Source organism: Stenella coeruleoalba, assembly GCF_951394435.1.
Source record: "Stenella coeruleoalba genome assembly, chromosome: Y".
Taxonomy (NCBI): domain Eukaryota; kingdom Metazoa; phylum Chordata; class Mammalia; order Artiodactyla; family Delphinidae; genus Stenella; species Stenella coeruleoalba.
In genome coordinates, this window is record NC_137168.1 from 1708807 (window position 1) to 1727651 (window position 18845).

The 18845-nt window shown below is 44.8% G+C and overlaps 1 protein-coding gene across 5 annotated transcripts in view; it reads right to left on the reverse strand.

Annotated features, from left to right (window-relative positions):
- Positions 1–18111, reverse strand: part of LOC307181047 (H(+)/Cl(-) exchange transporter 4-like) — a 215132-nt gene extending 197021 nt beyond the window's left edge. For all 5 annotated transcript variants that reach the window (XR_013825848.1, XR_013825849.1, XM_079911817.1 and 2 more), the window contains exon 1: positions 17308–18111. Coding sequence is in view for 3 of the 5 variants with exons in the window: in XM_079911817.1 (XP_079767943.1) it covers positions 17308–17614 (307 nt within the window). In the remaining 2 variants the exon portion in view is untranslated. The remainder of the gene's footprint in view (positions 1–17307) is intronic.
- Positions 18112–18845: the final 734 nt, after the last annotated feature.

An 18845-nucleotide genomic window follows, 5' to 3' on the forward strand; every position in this document is an offset into this window, starting at 1 on the left:
GACACAAAATGATAAATATTGTATGACCGCATTTATAGCAGGTAGCCAAACTAGGCAATCTCAGAGAAACAGAAAGTGGAACAGTGTTTACTAAGACCTGGTTTGGGAAGAACTGGGAGTTACTATTCAATGGGTACAGAGTTTCAGTTTGAGATGACGGAAAAGTTCTGGAAATGTAATGGCAATGACTGTACAACATTACGAACGTACTTAATGCCACTAAATTATACACCTGAAAGGGTTAAATAGGTAAATTTTATGTTATATATTTGCCACAATAAAAAACTTAATAAAGCTTTAAAAGCTCAAAACAATCAGTATTATACTTTACTGATTTATTTGGTCTCTTGCATGCATGCTCTTGAAAGCAGGGCTGTTTCTTTTCTGTGCTGTTGCATGTGCAATCGGTGGTACATAACAGGTGTTCAATAAATACCTGAGGAAAGAATAGATATGGAGAGTAGGTACTGGTATCTACAAAAATTAAAGAAAACTATATATTGTCCCTGCTATCAATAAATGTGTCATCCATTGAGCAGATCAGTTACACGCATTAAATACCTGAAGAATTCCAAAGAAACATGAAAACAATATGCAACAGTGTAGTATTGACTGTAATATGTAAATACTCACGGAATTCAGGATGAATTACTACGGGAAAATCATCAAGAAGAAAATCTGAGTAATGTGCGACATAAAAGGAAAAAGAACGCAGTCTGAAATGGCATAGAGTGGGCACAAAGCAAATGTAAAAATTCAGGAGAAAACTTTAAAGTGGCACCAAAAAGACTAGGGGGTTGGGGGAAGCCATAAAAAGCCTATTAGATCTATTTAGCTAATAGCAGGTCTGCAAGTTAGGATAAAGTACCTAGGTTTGCACTGATGAGTCAGAAAAAAGATACAGCATCCTAAGCAAAGTGATGACCTAAGGGAAAGATGTTTAAGGGAATCAATCTGAGGCTGAAATGAAAAATAAACTAATGTGGGTGGAAAATAAAGGCAATTTATGCAAAAAGTTCCCATAATGATCCGTTAAAGATATACCGAAGCCTATGGATCCTCTCCCCAAGAAAAAAATCCATATACGTTGTGTGGCATATGATTATCAGGTTGAGGACCTCAGACCTAGGCTAAAGAACTGGCTGTGAAAAGAGAATGGCATGATTAAATCTAGGAGTTTACAATAAAGTAATGTAAAAAAAACTTAAAATCAGACACTTGTACTATGGATCCATTCACATAAATCAAATAGGACTAAAATTGACCGATATTTTGATTTTTAGATCTATAAACTGTTTGCTCTCTAGGGACATGGTTTCCTAGGACTGCTTCAGGATTTTTAGCAAAGACTGAAACTCACAACTTCATGTTTTCTTTTAAAAGCATAAAACTAGCATCAAAATAAATGACAGTGTTGGATTATGATACAGAGGACAGGAAAACAAAGCTGTGATTCCAAACTTATAACAAAAAATTTACTTTTAAAAATTAAGGGGGACGATTTCCCCCCAAGACACTTATTAACTACAAGGGAAAAATATTAATTTTATTGTGGAGAAACGTTGACAGACGTCATTTTAACAACATAAATAAAGCTGACTTCTTTAGCAGTATAGCAAATTCACAACATGTGTCTCCTGATAGTACACATATGACTCGACGTCACTTCTAGATGTTTCTGCCAAAAACACAAACCTGAATCTAATGAGGAAAAATCAGACAAAGCCACATGGAGGGACATCCCACAAAATAATGGGCCTGAATTTGTCAAACATGTTAAGGTCATAAAAGACAAAAATGTTCCAGAATAATGAAGATAAAGGGACTTGAGAGGTAAAAGCAAAGCATAAACCTTTATTGGAACCTTGACAAAATTTTTTTTCTTTTTCTTTAAACCACATTTGTGTTTCAATTGGTTAAATTTAAATATGTCTATAGATTTGAAAATAGTACTAATTAGTTAATTTTCTGATTTTGATTACTATGGTAATGAGGCAGAATCATTGTTTTTAGGAAAATACACTGAAGAATTTGACTGGAAAAGGGTATGATATCTATAAGGTATTCTCAAATCAGAAAAGAAATTATATCATGTTAAGTAAATGGAACACTTGATTGTTAACTGGATCCCAAATAAACAACAAAAGAAACAAACCAAAATGCAACTAAATAATAAACAAATAGGACTTCAAAGGAAATACCTAACTTTTAAAAAATACTTATGAAGCTGTGGACTAAGGATGCCACCTGCCATATCAGTGAACAACAGCCATCAGCCACTACAGCTGCCCCCAATGCTGAGCCCTGAGGGAACTCAAGATAAAAACAGGAAGCCCACCATCAAGCCCTCAGCCACTACAGCCGCCCCCGATGGTGCACCCAGAGGGGACTCAGGATGGGAAAGAACATGATTCTGACCCTAGATAGCTAAGGTGCATATCAAAGGAATGCTTTCAGTGAGCCCAGACTCTTGTATCTTCCCCTATGTAGAAAAGTGCTGCATTCATTCACTTGAGATGTCCGGTTTTCTATAATTAACTTGCAGCAGTGGTGGAGGCAAGTCCTTGTACTGTGCAACATCCCTATGCGGAAACCCACTCATTTTAACGAAAGCTTGCTCTGCTGGGAGCACGGATAAGTTCTGAGCATTGTGGTGGTTTTACACTACCAGAGGGAAAACCCAAGACACGTAAAAGGAGCTAAAACGACTTTAGGGCAAAATCCCGGAGGAGTTAGACTCACAAGCAGCTCACTGGCCCACCCCACAATTTCACTAGAAAATTTTATCCCCAACAAATTCAACTTTAAAATGGGAAACAGACACTCTCAAACAGGGAAACATGGAGTGTCAGAAAGCCAGCCTCCACACTAACACTCTAGCCAGATTCACGTGCAATACGTATGGAGCTCACGCTTGCAAGGACCAACCGAATTAGGGCAATTACACTAAGAGATCTCAACCTTAAATGGCCCAATTGGGTCTGTTTTGACATTTGAAAACCGGGGGATTTTTTTTTGCATATGCAGCTAGAAAAAGATCAAACAGAAATGGAATGCTTATTTCAATTGGTATTTAGAAGCGTCTAAAAGGGGAAATGATAAAGTAACTTCTTCGCAAAAAATCAACAAAAGGTTGCTCAAAATGCTACTAGAATTTTTAAAAGCCACTAGCGTTAACCTTGTCTCTCACTCCGTTCCTTCTTTATATCCTCCTTTATCCGAACTGCCTAACCCGCGCTCTCTCTCTCTTCCACCAACCCCATTCTCCTGCTGCTTCCCCTTCCCCGGGAAAGGAAGACATAAAATCAGAAGTACTCATAGCTCCCTTGAAGGAGAAACCTATTACAGGAAGAGGTGAACTGTACTCTGCGCTTACGTACACATCCTGGACCCGAGCAGAACTTAGTTTAGCTAAGGACTTTCTCGAATGTACTCAAGATCCACTGGGATTTGCTAAGGATTTTGAGCTAATCGTCCAAACCTATGAGCTCAGGTTTTCCGATTTGTATCAAGTAATACAGCTATTAATTTCTAAAAGTCAAACAAAGGAATAAGTAGAGAAAGCAGGATGGAGAGACCCCTTAACAAATTTTGATTTATACAGCCCACAGGCTCAAGGTGAATGCAAGGAGTTAGCTCACAAATTACTCAGAATTATCACAGAGCTTTTTCCAAAAACTGCCGACTGGTCAAAGATTCAGCAACGTAAACAAACACGAGATGAATCAATCCTGGATCACTATGAGAGGTTCAAGGAAACTTTTAAACAATATTACGGCATGACACCCGAATCATTCTTTAACCACCAAGATGATTCTTTGCTTAACTCCATCTTTTTAGAAGGTCTGGATGAGGAATCGGCTGCTCTAAACGACACGATTTAGGCATGTTAATCATTTAGACATGATTTGTCTGTATCACATACAAATGCCCTTGTCATGCTGGCTGACCAACTTTTCAAAAGTACTAAAAAGAAAAAGATGCCTCTATAAAAATTATGAACATTCAGTTGCAACAATTAAATAATCAATGTCAGTCTAAAGTTAACCCAACCCTATTCAATCCGCGACTGGTAAATTCTGAAATTTGCTTTTACTGAACAACACCGGGTCATTACTGGGGAAACTGCAAGACAAGAAAAGAGAGACCTAGAAAGGAAACCAGATACAGACTGTAATTTCAAGTTAAACAAGAGTAAGGCTGATCTGAGGGAACCTCCTCCTCTCTAACACCCTGGAAGAAATACACATGATTATATGAGGAGAAAACAATTAAAGCAGTAATAGATACAGAAGCTACCTTTTACATTTTGAACCCTATCAAAATTAAAGGCTCTCTCTCTCTAACACCTCAGGACAGATGGTAGGGGTTTCTAATGCAAATATTAGGACGCTTAAATCATTACCTTTAGAATTATAATTAGGAGAACTTAAACAAAGGAGCTCCTTTTTCCTAGTAGAATATACCCCTATTAACCTGAAAGGTATAGATTTATTAGAAACTTATGATGCTCATATTTCTTTTACTGTTAAGGAAGAAATGGTTTTAGCCCTAAAAGATTACTCAGATGTCTTCATCATATAATGTTTGTGACTGAGAGTGATGCTGAACAAGAAACTGCCAGGCTTAGTACCTGAAGAATTGGGGTCACTTGATCCTACTGACATAGGGAAAATACATCTGCAGCAGCCATTAAAATTACCACAGACCAAAATAAACCCCTGTCCAATATCAGTCAATACCTATCGAGGCGGGAAGCCACAGAAGAAACAGAACTTTTGATATCAGCTTACATTAAGAAAGGGCTTACTGTGCCTTACACTAGCCCTGGTGACACTGCCATTCTGCCAGTTAAAAATCGAATGGCAAGAAAATTGAAATTGTCTCAAGCATCTTTTCCAACCACAACGCTATGAGGCTAGATATCAATTACAGGAAAAGATCTTTAAAAATACAAACACATGGAGGCTAAACAATACACTACTTAATAACGAAGTCACCACTGAAGAAATCAAAGAGGAAATAAAAAATACCGAGAAACAAATGACAATGGAGGCACGATGACCCAAAACCTATGGGATGCAGCAAGGGCAGTTCTAAGAAGGAAGTTTGCAGCAATACAATCCTACCTTAAGAAACAGGAAATGTCTCGAATAACAACCTAACCATGCACCTAAAGCAATTAGAGAAAGAAAAACAAAAAAAACCCCAAAGTTAGCAGAAGCAAAGAAATAATAAAGATCTGATCAGAAATAAATGAAAAAGAAATGAAGGAGACGATAGCAAAGATCAATAAAACTAAAAGCTGGTTCTTTAAGAAGAGAAACAAAATAGATAAACCATTAGCCAGACTCATCAAGAAAAAAAGGGAGAAGACTCAAATCAATAGAATTAGAAATGAAAAAGGGGAAGTAACAACTGACACTGCAGAAATACAAAAGATCATGAGAGATTACTACAAGCAACTCTATGGCAATAAAATGGACAACTGGAAGAAGCAGACAAATTCTTAGAAATGCACAACCTGCCAAGACTGAATCAGGAAGAAATAGAAAATATGAAGAGGCCTTTCACAAGCACTGAAATTGAAACTGTGATTAAAAATCTTCCAACAAACAAAAGCCCAGGACCAGATGGCTTCACAGGCGAATTTTTTCAAACATTTAGAGAAGAGCTAACACCTATACTTCTCAAACTCTTCCAAAATACAGCAGAGTGAGGAACACTCCCAATCTCATTCTATGAGGCCACCATCACCCTGATACCAAAAGCAGACAAAGATGCCACAAAGAAAGAAAACTACAGGCCAATATCACTGATGAACATAGATGCAAAAATCCTCAACAAAATACTAGCAAACAGAATGCAACAGCACATTAAAAGGATCATACACCATGATCAAGTGGGATTTATTCCAGGAATGCAAGGATTCTTCAATATACGCAAATCAATCAACGTGATACACCATATTAACAAACTGAAGGAGAAAAACCATATGGTCATCTCAATAGATGCAGAGAAAACTTTCGACAAAATTCAACACCCATTTATGATAAAAACCCTGCAGAAAGTAGGCATAGAGGAAACTTTCCTCAACATAATAAAGGCCATATATGACAAACCCACAGCCAATGTCGTCCTTAACGGCGAAAAACCCAAAGCATTTCCACTAACATCAGGAACAAGACAAGGTTGCCCACTCTCACCACTTTTATCCAACATACTTTTGGAAGTTTTAGCCACAGCAATCAGAGAAGAAAAGGAAATGAAAGGAATCCAAATTAGAAAAGAAGTAAAGCTGTCACTGTTTGCAGATGACATGATACTATACACAAAGAATCCTCAAGATGCTACCAGAAATCTACTAGAGCTAACCAATGAATTTGGTAAAGTAGCAGAATACAAAATTTAATGCATAGAAATATCTGGCATTCCTATACACTAATGATGAAAAATCTTAAGGTGAAATCAAGAAAACATTCCCACTTATCACTGCAACAAAAAGAATAAAATACCTAGGAATAAACCTACCTACAGAGACAAAAGACCTGTATGCAGAAAATTATAAGACACTGATGAAAGAAATTAAAGATGATACAAATAGATGGAGAGATATACCATGTCCTTGGATTGGAAGAATCAACATTGTGAAAATGACTCTACTACCCAAAGCAATCTACAGATTCAATGCAATCCCTATCAAACTACCACTGGCATTTTTCACAGAACTAGAACTAAACATTTCACAATTTGTATGGAAACACCAAAGACCACGAATAGCCAAAGCAATCTTGAGAAAGAAAAACGGAGCTGGAGGAATCAGGCTCCCTGATTTCAAACTATACAACAAAGCTACAGTAATCAAAACAGTATGGTCCTAGCAAAAAAAACAGAAAGATAGATCAATGGAACAGGATAGAAAGCCCAGAGATAAACCCACGCACATATGGACACCTTATCTTTGATAAAGGAGACAGGAATGTACAGTGGAGAAAGGACAGCCTCTTCAATAAGTGGTGCTGGGAAAACTGCACAGGTACATGTAAAAGTATGAGATTAGATCACTCCCTAACACCATATACAAAAATAAGCTCAAAATGGATTAAAGACCTAAATGTAAGGCCAGAAACTATCAACATCATAGAGGAAAACGTAGGCAGAACACTCTATGACATAAATCACAACAAGATCCTTTTTGACCCACCTCCTAGAGAAATGGAAATAAAAACATAAGCAAATGGGACTTAAGGAAACTTCAAAGCTTTTTCACAGCAAAGGAAACCATAAACAAGACCAAAAGACAACCCTCAGAATGGGAGAAAATATTTGCAAATGAAGCAACTGACAAAGGATTAATCTCCAAAATTTATAAGCAGCTCATGCTGCTCAATAACAAAACAACAAACAACCCAATCCAAAAATGGGCAGAAAACCTAAATAGACATTTCTCCAAAGAAGATATACAGACTGCCAACAAACACATGAAAGAATGCTCAACATCATTAATCATTAGAGAAATGCAAATCTAAACTACAATGAGATATCATCTCACACCAGTCAGAATGGCCATCATGAAAAAATCTAGAAACAAGAAATGCTGGAGAGGGTGCGGAGAAAAGGGAACACTCTTGCACTGATGGTTGGAATGTGAATTGGTACAGCCACTATGGAGAACACTATGGAGGTTCCTTAAAAAACTACAAATAGAACTACCATATGACCCAGCCATCCCACTACTGGGCATATACCCTGAGAAAACCATAATTCAAAAAGAGTCATGTACCAAAATGTTCATTGCAGCAATAGCCCACAGATGGAAACACCCTAAGTGTCCATCATCAGATGAACAGATAAAGAAGATGTGGCACATATATACAATGGAATATTACTCAGCCATAAAAAGTAACGAAATTGAGCTATTTGTAATGAGGTGGATGGACCTAGAGTCTGTCATAGAAAGTGAAGTAAGTCAGGAAGAGAAAGACAAATACCGTATGCTAACACATATATATGGAATTTAAGAAAAAAAGATGTCATGAAGAACCTAGGGGTAAGACAGGAATAAAGACACAGATCTACTATAGAATGGACTTGAGGATATGGGGAGGGGGAAGGGGAAGCTGTGACAAAGCGAGAGAGAGGCATGGACATACATACACTACCAAATGTAAGGTAGATAGCTAGTGGGAAGCAGCCGCATAGTACAGGGAGATCAGCTCGGTGCTTTGTGACCGACTGGAGGGGTAGGATAGGGAGGGTGGGAGGGAGATGCAACAGGGAAGAGATATGGGAACATATGTATATGTATAACTGATTCACTTTGTTATAGAAAAGAAACTAACACACCATTGTAAAGCAATTATACTCTAATAAAGATGTAAAAAAAAAAAAGAGTCATGTACCAATATGTTCATTGCAGCTCTATTTACAATAGCCAGGAGATGGAAACAACCTAAGTGTCCATCATCGGATGAATGGATAAAGAATATGTGGCACATATATACAATGGAATATTACTCAGCCATAAAAAGAAACGAAATTGAGCTATTTGTAATGAGGTGGATGGACCTAGAGTCTGTCATACAGAGTGAAGTCAGTCAGAAAGAGAAAGACAAATACCGTATACTAACACATATATACGGAATTTAAGGAAAAAAATGTCATGAAGAACCTAGGGGTAAGACAGGAATAAACACACAGACCTATCTTGACACTTTAAACCTATGAATGGTCAGTTTTCTCTGACATCGTGGAATTAAAGACATAGCTATTTCCTAGATTCTGCAAGGACACCTGGACAGGGAGGGCGCTTCAGGGCGGCTTCCAAAACGCGGTGCAGCCCCACCAGGGAACAGTATTTGGCAACGAAAGGGAATGGAGCCCTGATCCACTCTGCGACTCGGACAAATCTCGAAAACATGATGCTGAGTGAGATAAGCCAGACGCAGAAGGCCACAGGCTGCACGACTCCAAGTACATGAAATGTCTAGAACAGAGAAATCTATAGAGACAGAGAACAGATTCGTGGTTGCCAGGAGCTGAGGGAGATGGGAGTTATTGCTAAAGGGCACAGGGTTTCTTTTTGAGGCAATGAAAATGTTCTGGAATTAGATAGTGGTGATGGGTGCACAACCTTGTGAGTGCACGAAAAACCACTAAGCAGGGCACTTTAAAATGGCACATTTTATGGTATGTGAAGCATATCTCAATTTTTTAAAACCGCGGTAATTTTCAGGACAAACCCAGTTGACCCGTACACTAGAGGGCTGCCCCACACTGCACACAGGCACCTTTGCACAGGACGGAGCTCACCTCCTGCAGTGGTTCTCTGGTGTCCTGCCCGAGCTCCAGGTGGCCTGGAAATGTCACACTCACCGGGGCAGTACCCGATCTCCTGACAGCACTGAGGCTGGCACACAGGAGCCCTCTGCCTGGCTCGATGTCCCACCCACTGAACTGTGGGGCTTGTCCCCCAGGGGTTGGCCCAGCCAGCTCCCTTCTTCTTTCCCTCTCCCTCCCTGAACCCCTTGAGCTTTAACGAAATAAAAAGAGGGCCCTCCAGATGGAAAATGTTGAGGATTCCACAGCTCCACAAGCAACCTTTCAGGATGCCCTTGCCCTGTCTTTCTACAGCTTCTGAGCAAAGGCAGAGGCCATCCTCTCACCAGTGGCTCCGTCCACAGAGGGATGGGGATGTCTCTTGGGGGCATCCCAGGCAACCTGATCCCTGTCTCTCTCCCTCTCTCTCTCTCTCTCTCTCTCTCTCTCTCTCTCTGACACAGACACACACACACACACACACACACACACACATAGACACACACACACACACACACACAGACACACACACGCAGAAGGCCAGGCCAGCTCTCTCTGGGTTACTGCAGAACACTGAAGTGTTAACAGATTCATTTTCTTTCTTCGGCTGTGTTGGGTCTTCGTTGCTGTGTGCGGGCTTTCTTTAGTTTCGGCAAGCGGGGGTTACTCTTTGCTGTGGTGCACGGGCTTCTCATTGTGGTGGCTTGTCTTGTTGCGGAGTATGGGCTCTAGGCATGCGGGCTTCAGCAGTTGCACCACGTGGGAGTAGTTGTGGCTCGCAGGTCCTAGAGTACAGGCTCGGTAGTTGTGGTGCACAGGCTTAGCTTCTCTGCAGTATGTGGGATCTTCCCGGACCAGAGCTCGAATCCGTGTCCCCTGCATTGCCAGGCGGATTCTTAACCACTGCACCACCAAGGAAGTCCCAAGGTTCATTTTCTTCTGTTCCACTGCATATACACTTGTATACACTTGACATTCAGTATCTACCCATTGATTGAGAATATTCTACAAATTGAAGAATACATTCATACTACTTTTCCGAAGTTTCATGTACTTGTATCACCATTTGCATGGTTAGTAAATTCAGGGGTTTTCACATAAATATGTTTAACGTCCGTTCTTCATGGAAAAAACAGACAGCAGGTCTCTGTGGTCTTACCCCTTGTTACGGAACATCTTAGTAACCACCAATCTGCTCGAAACAAATTCAGCTCCTAAATGTATCATTGCAACCAGGTAGATAGAAGGAGCTCAGCGAGCCTCCATCAGACCATCTGGCCCCCAGAGGACACTTGGCAATGTCGGAAGACACTTTTGGTTGTCATGACTTGGAGGGGTGTGCTACTGGCAGGCACTAGGTAGAGACCAGGGACACTGCGAAATATGCTACACTACACAGGACAGCGTGACAACAAAGAATTACCCACCCCCAAATATTAATAGTACCAGGGCAGAGAAACCCTGCTCTAAAGTAACACCTGCCCAGTTTGGATACCTCTTAGGACACTGCCTGTCAGCAATACAGTAAGTTGAATGACTCCACATGTTTCTCTATGTAACCAACTCACTGAACATACACGATCAACAACAACGGTGGCAAAAACAGTGAAGGCTTATGAGTGGGGTTAACAGGAGGCCTCAGATGGCCCCTGGTGAGTCCCAGCTACTCCTAAGGTGTCGGAAAGATTCCTTTGACACCCTCCCCCCACCCCGCTCCTGATTTCACCTGCCTTAATTCAAGCATCAGCTAAGTCCTGTGCACTACTTGTCTCCTTCACAGTTTCTCTGATATAATCCCTGACTTTTCTAGTCCTACTGCCCCAGGTATCTCTAACTTAGGCCCGTCAGTATCTGTTGAAACCTCCGACAATTTCCAAGTGGCCTCTTCTCTCAGAATTCCACCCTGTCCATCACTCATATTTGGCTAGCTCAACAAATAAGACGTGGTGCCTAACGTGAGTGAAACTCTAAGCTCAGTCCACAAGGTGCAGGCCTCCCAGGAGTGCGTAAGGAGGCAACAAGAGAACGGATATAAAACGCCCGGCGCAGTCCCCCTGAGCGCCCGACAAATACCAGCTAGCGTGGCTGTTATCAACGGACACCAAGCTGACCACATGCTTCCACTGTCTGTGGGAGAACAACACATGGGGCGAATCGGTTTCCTACTGCTGCTGTAACAAACTGCCACAAACCAGGTGGCCTAAAACAACACACATTTATTACCTCACAGTTCCGGAGGTCAGAAGTCAAAAATCAGTTTCATTCTGCCAAAATCAAGGTGTCAGCAGGGCCGTGTTCCATCTGCAAGCTCTGGAAAAATACACCTCCTTGGCTCTCGCAGCTTCCAGAAACTGCCTGCATTCCTCAGCTCGTGGCCACATGACTCCAACATCTGACTCTGCTGGCACATCTTCTCTGACTCTGACCCTCCTGCTGCCCTCTTGTAAGGATTCTTCTGATGACACTGAGCCCACCCAGATAATCCAGGATGATCACCTCATTTCAAGACTCTTAGCTTAATCCCACCTACAGATGCCAGTTGTGTTGGAAGGTAACTTATTAACAGGTTTAGGAGACTAGGACATGGCCATCTTTGGAGGGCCATTATTCTATCGGGGCGGCGGGGGGGAGGTGTCTGTTAAATATCAAACAACAGTGAATATAAGATAAAAGTAACCAGTGGGTATAACACAGTACAAGGGGCACACAGCTACCTAGCCAAGGGAAGGAAGGTCAGGTTAGGTAGTGGATTTGGGCTCAACTCCGGAGTCAGACAGACGCCTCCTCGTTGGCTCTGGGAAGCGAGGTTACTAAGTCAACCCCCTTGGCCTCAGCTCCACCACCTGTCCACCTACAACTCATGCAGCCCCCGTGGGCTTTCAGGGAGAGCATCCACCAAGTGCCTAGAGTGCCTGGCACACGATAAGCACTCCACGTGGTCCTAAGACCCAAGGGAATCCCAGCGGGGAGAACAGGAGGCAGGAACAGCACGGTGAGGCCTCAGGGAAGAGGACACGGGCACGTGTGAGCGCCATGGAGGCAGGGACCTGTCTGCTGGCGGTCACCACTGGAGTCCTGAACATGGAAGCGTGCCTGAGATGGAGAGGCTGTGCAACAGTTACTGAATGAATGAATGGGTGATCGAATGAACAAACGAACAGAGGCGGTATGCTTAAACTGAGTAGGGACTGGGCAGTGGGGTGGCGTACGGGACAGAGCACTGCATCAGGGTCAGAAGACTCAGCTCAGGTCCCTGTCCTTCCCACAGCCGGTGGGGCACACGCCTTGGCTACAGCCCTCAGATACAAGATGAGGGGTTTGAAGGAAGAGGCCCTGGCTCCTCCAAGAACAAAGCTGGAGGATTCAAGCCACGCGTGGTCTTGCCCGAGCCTGACCTGCCGTACACGAAGACTCGGGGTCAGTCAAACTGAACGGTTCGCTCTCTTATTCCAAACGCACCCAGCACTTCCTCTTCCGCAGCACTTTCCTCACATTCCCCCTTCTCAGCCCCAGCACTGAGAAAGCACGAGAAACGCTCGACCTAGGAGATGATGGACAAGGATACAGAACCCCCAGGCTTGAGTGAGCCCTCCTCCTTTCTCTGAAGCCATCACCACATGAAAATGGTGCCTGGCGACCATCACTGTCTCCATTTTATGTGTCTCCCATCTCCCAGACAAACTTGGTCTCCATCCACCATCCCAGCACACAGGAGGCCAAGAATCTATAACTATTACTTCATTTTACTGGATTTGAATGGGAATAACTGAACTCAGGAAAACTTAGCTCTGCTTTTATGCCATCAGATTAATTTTACTGAATTTACTGGAAAGGCAGCCAATTAGCAAAAGGACCCAGCCTAGAAGCAGCTCACCGGGCTCACCCGGTGACCTTTAACATGTCACTTGACCCAACGGTTTATGCACTAGAACCTGCCAGAGGTGAAACAGAGTTTCCACTTCCAAAATCAGAGCGAAAGGGAAGAAAAGGAAACTTAGAGATTTCCAAACATCCAGGAGCTATTTTTGGAAATGAATGACTTTTCCATTCACTCCTCTTAAAAAAAAAAAAAAAGAGAGAGAAATGAAAGATATTAGATGGAGAACAAACCAAGAAGTGTTTGTTGATCATCTAAATGGAAGAAGATTCTTACAGAAGCCCACTCCTTATAGCCTGAAAAACAAGACACTCCCCCATGTATACAGAGACTACCTATAATCTTAAAGAATGAAAAATGGAAAAATCATTATTTGCTTATCAGAAAGCTTATATAATCCCAAAATAGACTCTGCGGGGTAAATATAGTAAGCCTCCTATTAATTAACACCGAATAAAGGCTCCAAGAAGGTAGCAATGATGCCATCTGGCCCTGTTATGTGGGGCTCCAACCTGGCAAATTCCGGAACCATGCATTGTTTTCTCCTTAAAGCAACAGCCTGTTCAAAAGACTTTTAATATATCACAGAATTTCTCCATGTGGCACAGGTCAAACCCCATCTCGTGAACAAATGGATCCCTAAAAGCTTTTGTCATGATATAGTTTGGGCCTCCCACCATCATCCTGATCATTTAATACTCTGCTTTGATCTCAAATGTGACACGGTCCACCACTCAGACTGCTCGAGGTTGGCATTTCCAGTAACGTACAACCCCAACTGAGCTATCGGAAACAGAACACTAAGTTTCAACAGATCAGTCCACCTATAGGTTAATATCAACAGCACCCTGCAAGAAGCAGACATATACATGTCAAAGGCACTGAATTTTTCCAAAAGAGGCAAAAAAGTTCTTCCCATATTATCCACCTAAATGGTAAATACCTTTTAATAAAGTGGCCATTGAACTCTGAGTTGATGTATGTGGAACACATACGTGTCACTAATGTAAACCACATACAACTCACCCACAGAAACTACCAGTCGCAAAAATGGTGAATTAACCTTATTTTTAATCTTATTTATTTATTTATTTGGCCGCACCATGCAGCACGTGGGATTCTTAGTTCCCTGGGATCAAACCCGGCCCCCTACATTGGGAGCGAGGAGTCTTAATCACTGGACCACCAGGGAAGTCCCAACGTTATATTTTTTAACAAAGTTTTTGGGTATGATTCCCAGAAAACTAACCACGAAAATTATATGCATAGTACTGATCTGTAGACATAGTGAATTTAAACCTAAGGTGGGTTCATACTCCAACTAAAGAAATTCCGTTTTGAAAATATTGAGATTTTTTTTTTACACATCTGTAGCCACATCTGTAAAGATGTCTCCTCACGTTTGCAACTTCTTTGTTGTAACTTGAAAAAGAAAGTACAGCTACAATAATTCACCAACACACCCTGAGCTGGTAAGACCCAATGTTGTTAAATACAACATTGAATGGAATTACTATAAAACCAAAAAGAGTTTGTTTACAAACCTCGGCCCTCGGTGACCCTGCTTACGGCAGCATATTTTATGCTATTAGGTTTAATAAATTATACAGAAAATGATGTTTTCAGTTGGCAACACTTTTCACCTAACCGACTACATTCATCTATTCCTCCATAATTTAATTTTCTTTAAAAACCTATTTCTTTGACTCTCCTGATAGGTCTCCATTCGGAAGCTGTTTGGGGAAAGTCCTCATTTTTTTTTTTTTTTCTTTTGCGATACGCGGGCCTCTCACTGTTGTGGCCTCTCCCATTGCAGAGCACAGGCTCAGCAGCCATGGCTCACTGGCCCAGCCGCTCCACGGCATGTGGGATCCTCCCGGACCTGGGCACAAACCCATATCCCCTGCATCGGCAGGCGGACTCTCAACCACTGCACCACCAGGGAAGCCTGAAAGTCCTCATTTTTTGAATACCGTTTTCCAGTTGTGTGAATCGAATGCAACTCAAAAAGGGTTTTAACTGTCAGATGCACATGGAGAAAATGCTGTGCTCTGACACACGATTTTTCCATATCATAAAAATCATAAAAATCAATTACAACTTTAAAGGATAACCGGTCACCTATAAAAATGGGCAGGGTTCTGTTGTGAAAGAAGAAGAATGACTATTACAGCATTTACACCCTTCCGTAGACTCCACTTAAATATCTGTGGCTCGCTGAGCATTCCATACATATTTTGGGCAAGGTACTATGGGAGCTGAAGTGCAAGCTGTCCCCTGCTGAAATTTCACTCCCTATAAAAACAGTGTCTCATAAAAGTGTACACATTTTTACTTTACAAAAAAATGTAAAATGTTCACTTTTGTTCACTCCACCGACAAGTTTAGCATTAGAAACAGGGCTTTTTAAAAACCTGTAACATAAGTGATGTATAAAATGTCATTCAATAACACAGATTTCTGGAAAGAGGAACATAGGAAATGTGTATGAAATACATGGAAAGGAAGATTCTACAAGCTGTCTTCTGTGGGGTCTGCTCACCTATGGCCTGTGTTGTACCATTGAAATGGAAACTCTTACATTCATACTTTTCACCATGAATCTACACTCCAGTGTAACCACAACTGTTTCATATTACACTCATAAAATGAGTCTTTGCCTTTTCTAAGCAAAACAGTATTTTTTAATTGGGTCATTTTCCAGTTGTTTGGATTTTTAACAGACACACAGCATAAAAGGGCACCACATTCCAAGCAGTTCTACCAACTCCAGAACCATCCAAGGCTTGATCAGACAGCTGTGGCTCTAGCCTTTGGTTAAAATTATAATATGATCTCACCTGATTTTCAAAATAACTATGCATCTTTTTAAGCCAATAAACTGTGCTATAATCTCTCTAAGTTTCTGAGTCCAGAAGCTTGCCATGTTCAAAGAGAATGTTAGGGAACCATGATCCTTTTGCCTTTCTTTGTTTTTCCCTGTCTGAACCCAGGCAGCGCTGCCTTTCCAGTGCAGGGAGGAGGAAGCAGGAGCCTCTCACCACGCTGGGCCTTTTCAACTCTCAAAATCACTGGGAAGCTTGCAGTATTTCCTTTCTGGCACTCAGGCCCAGTGTGGAAAGAAGTTGCTCCAGACAGGACAAGATATCAGATAATCACTGTAATCCCTTGGTTTCAACAGAATTCCAGCTCCACAAAAAAATGCCTCTCCCCAAAAGCAGCTGAACCACTGAAACCAACAGACAATCGAACAAAAAGTTAACGAAGAAGTCATTACATGAACTTAATTAATCGTAATCTGGTGGTGCTTTTAGAAGCATCCGTTTTTCACTCCGTAGGATTTATTTACGTGAATAATAAGACAATTTAATGCTCTACTCGGGTCTTGCACAAAAAGGAAACCTAAAATTCAACTCTTGTGTAGCCGTTATTCCAAAAGCATATGGGTCTAATCATAGCCCATTCTGACCGCAGTACACAGGCTTTTTCAATCAGATTTTTAACTCAATTTTTAAGGCGCTAAAGAGTAACCGTCACAAGTTTGATGGTTACTCCAAAGAATCGGGAATCCCTGAAGTGTCCCATCTGGCACAGTCTTCGAATGGAAACTAGGTTCAGCCCGCCAGACAAGGAGCCCACACCACGAGGCTGGGGCGCACGTTTGTGCTCCAAGATGACAGCTCATCTGGCCACCGCGAGGTCGGGGGCGCCTGTAGGGCCACAGCCTGGGGGCTGTGGGCCGCGGAGGCCCGACAGGGATAGGCGAGACCGCGGAGGAAAAAGGAAGAGAGAGCCATCCGTCAGCGCCTGGAGAGGAAATTCCAGATGCCCAGCTCCCAGGCTTCGGTCAGCGGGTGACGTGAGGGAACCAGGTCAGAGTGTCCGCCCCGCGGTGGAGGCCGGGGATTCCGCACTCCTGGGGCTCGAGGCCGGGAGAGGGGGAGCCTCGACCCTCGGCCAGGGGTCCGGAGATGGGGGCGCCCGGATCCTCGCCGGGCGCGGAGGACTCACGATCTTCGCCCACACCCGGAGGCCTCCCGGTTCCTCGATCCTCTCCCTGGGCCCAAGGTATGGGGCGCCCTAATCTTGGTCGGGGCCCGCGCCCCCCTTACCGGTCGCGGGGGTCGATCCACGACGTCTGGCGCGTGTTCCGGTCGATGTAGAAGACGCGACCGTCGTAGTCGCGCGCCTCCTCCCTGCCGGTGGGCAGCGGCAGCTCGGCGCTCTCCCGGGCCCATGAGGGTGGCGGCGCGGAGGGCGCGGGGGCGCCGGGGGCGCGGGGCCCGCGGCTGGGGGCGCGAGCTCCGGCGGCTCCCGGAGGGGCTGCGCGGGCTGAAGCGGCTCCCGCGGGGCCTCGCGAGGCTGTCCCCGCCGCCGCCGCCGCCGCCGCCGCCGCCGGCCGACGCTCAGCCACCGCATGACGGCGCGGGCCCCGCCGCCGCCCGGCCGCCCCACGCGCGCCGCCTCCTCCGCCAGCACTAAGGCCCGGCGTCCGGGGCGCGGAGGCGGCCGCGGGGAGCCGCCCGCCGCGCCCGGTGCATCCTCTGCCCGGTGCCCGCGCACCGGCGCGCGCCTTCCGCCCGTCTGCCACCTGGCTCACTCGAGTCGCCGCCGCTCGTGGAGTCACAGCCCCAGAGCTGCCGCAGTCGCTACCGGTGGCCCCTCAGTTCTCGCAGCGCGCCCGGTCATTTTCGTTCCTCTGAGCGGGCCGGAAGGAGCGGGTCTACGCAGGCCCCGCCCCGCGTGTGGCCCCGCTCTTCCCCAGCCCCTTCTCCCTCGTCGGCTCCTCCCCCGCCTGCTGCAAGCCCTTCAATCGCCCTTGGCTGCTCCGCCTCCAGTCTCTCCTGGGGGATCCTAGGCTCTTGGCTCCTGTGCCCCCAGCCCCCACCCCCGCCCGCTGCTCTACTCCTCCTCCCCAGCCGGCTGCTCCCACGCTCCCAACCCCGCTCAGTGTTCTTCCGTCTTCCTCTCCTGCTCCGCGGGCTCCTCCCTCTTCTCTCCCGCTCCACCACCTCCTTTGGCCTCGCCGGGAAACCGCATGGGAGCCAGGAAGGGCGCCGCCGCGTCCGTCCGCCCCCGGGCCACAGCGGAGAGGAAGGAGGGCCGGGAGGACGGCGCCCCACCCGGGCTGCAGGCGCGGCCTGCCGGGGGCTGACTCTTAGGGCCCAAACAATTCCTGGGGGAGCGGGCGGTCACCTCACTGCACCCGTGCTCAGGCCTTGCATGTCTGGGGTCCTCCTCTCTGCCCACTTGGTGGGGGAGGGGAGCTGCGCCCTGGGGCTCCCGAATACCCAGGGTGGTCCCGCGAGGGTGGGTAAGTCCCCGGGAGGGAGGCCGAGGGGGCTCCGTAGCTGGAGGAGGAACCCGAGGCCGGTCCTCTTGGGTGGGACCTGGAGGACACACGTGGAAGTGGGGAGCTGGGCAGGTGGGCACTTCTCATGCCTGCCAGGAGAGCCCCAGCAGGGCTGATCCGAAGTCCCTACTCTGGGCCACGCCCCCTGCCCTGCCCTGAGCTCTTGTATCTTCCAGTCTGGAGGATCCAGTAGTGTGAGTGGAGACCCAAATAGGCCACTGCTCGGGCGGAAGCCAGGTCAGCTCCTAAAACATGAAACCTCTATGGTAATTGGTAATTATGTTCCACTCACATCTC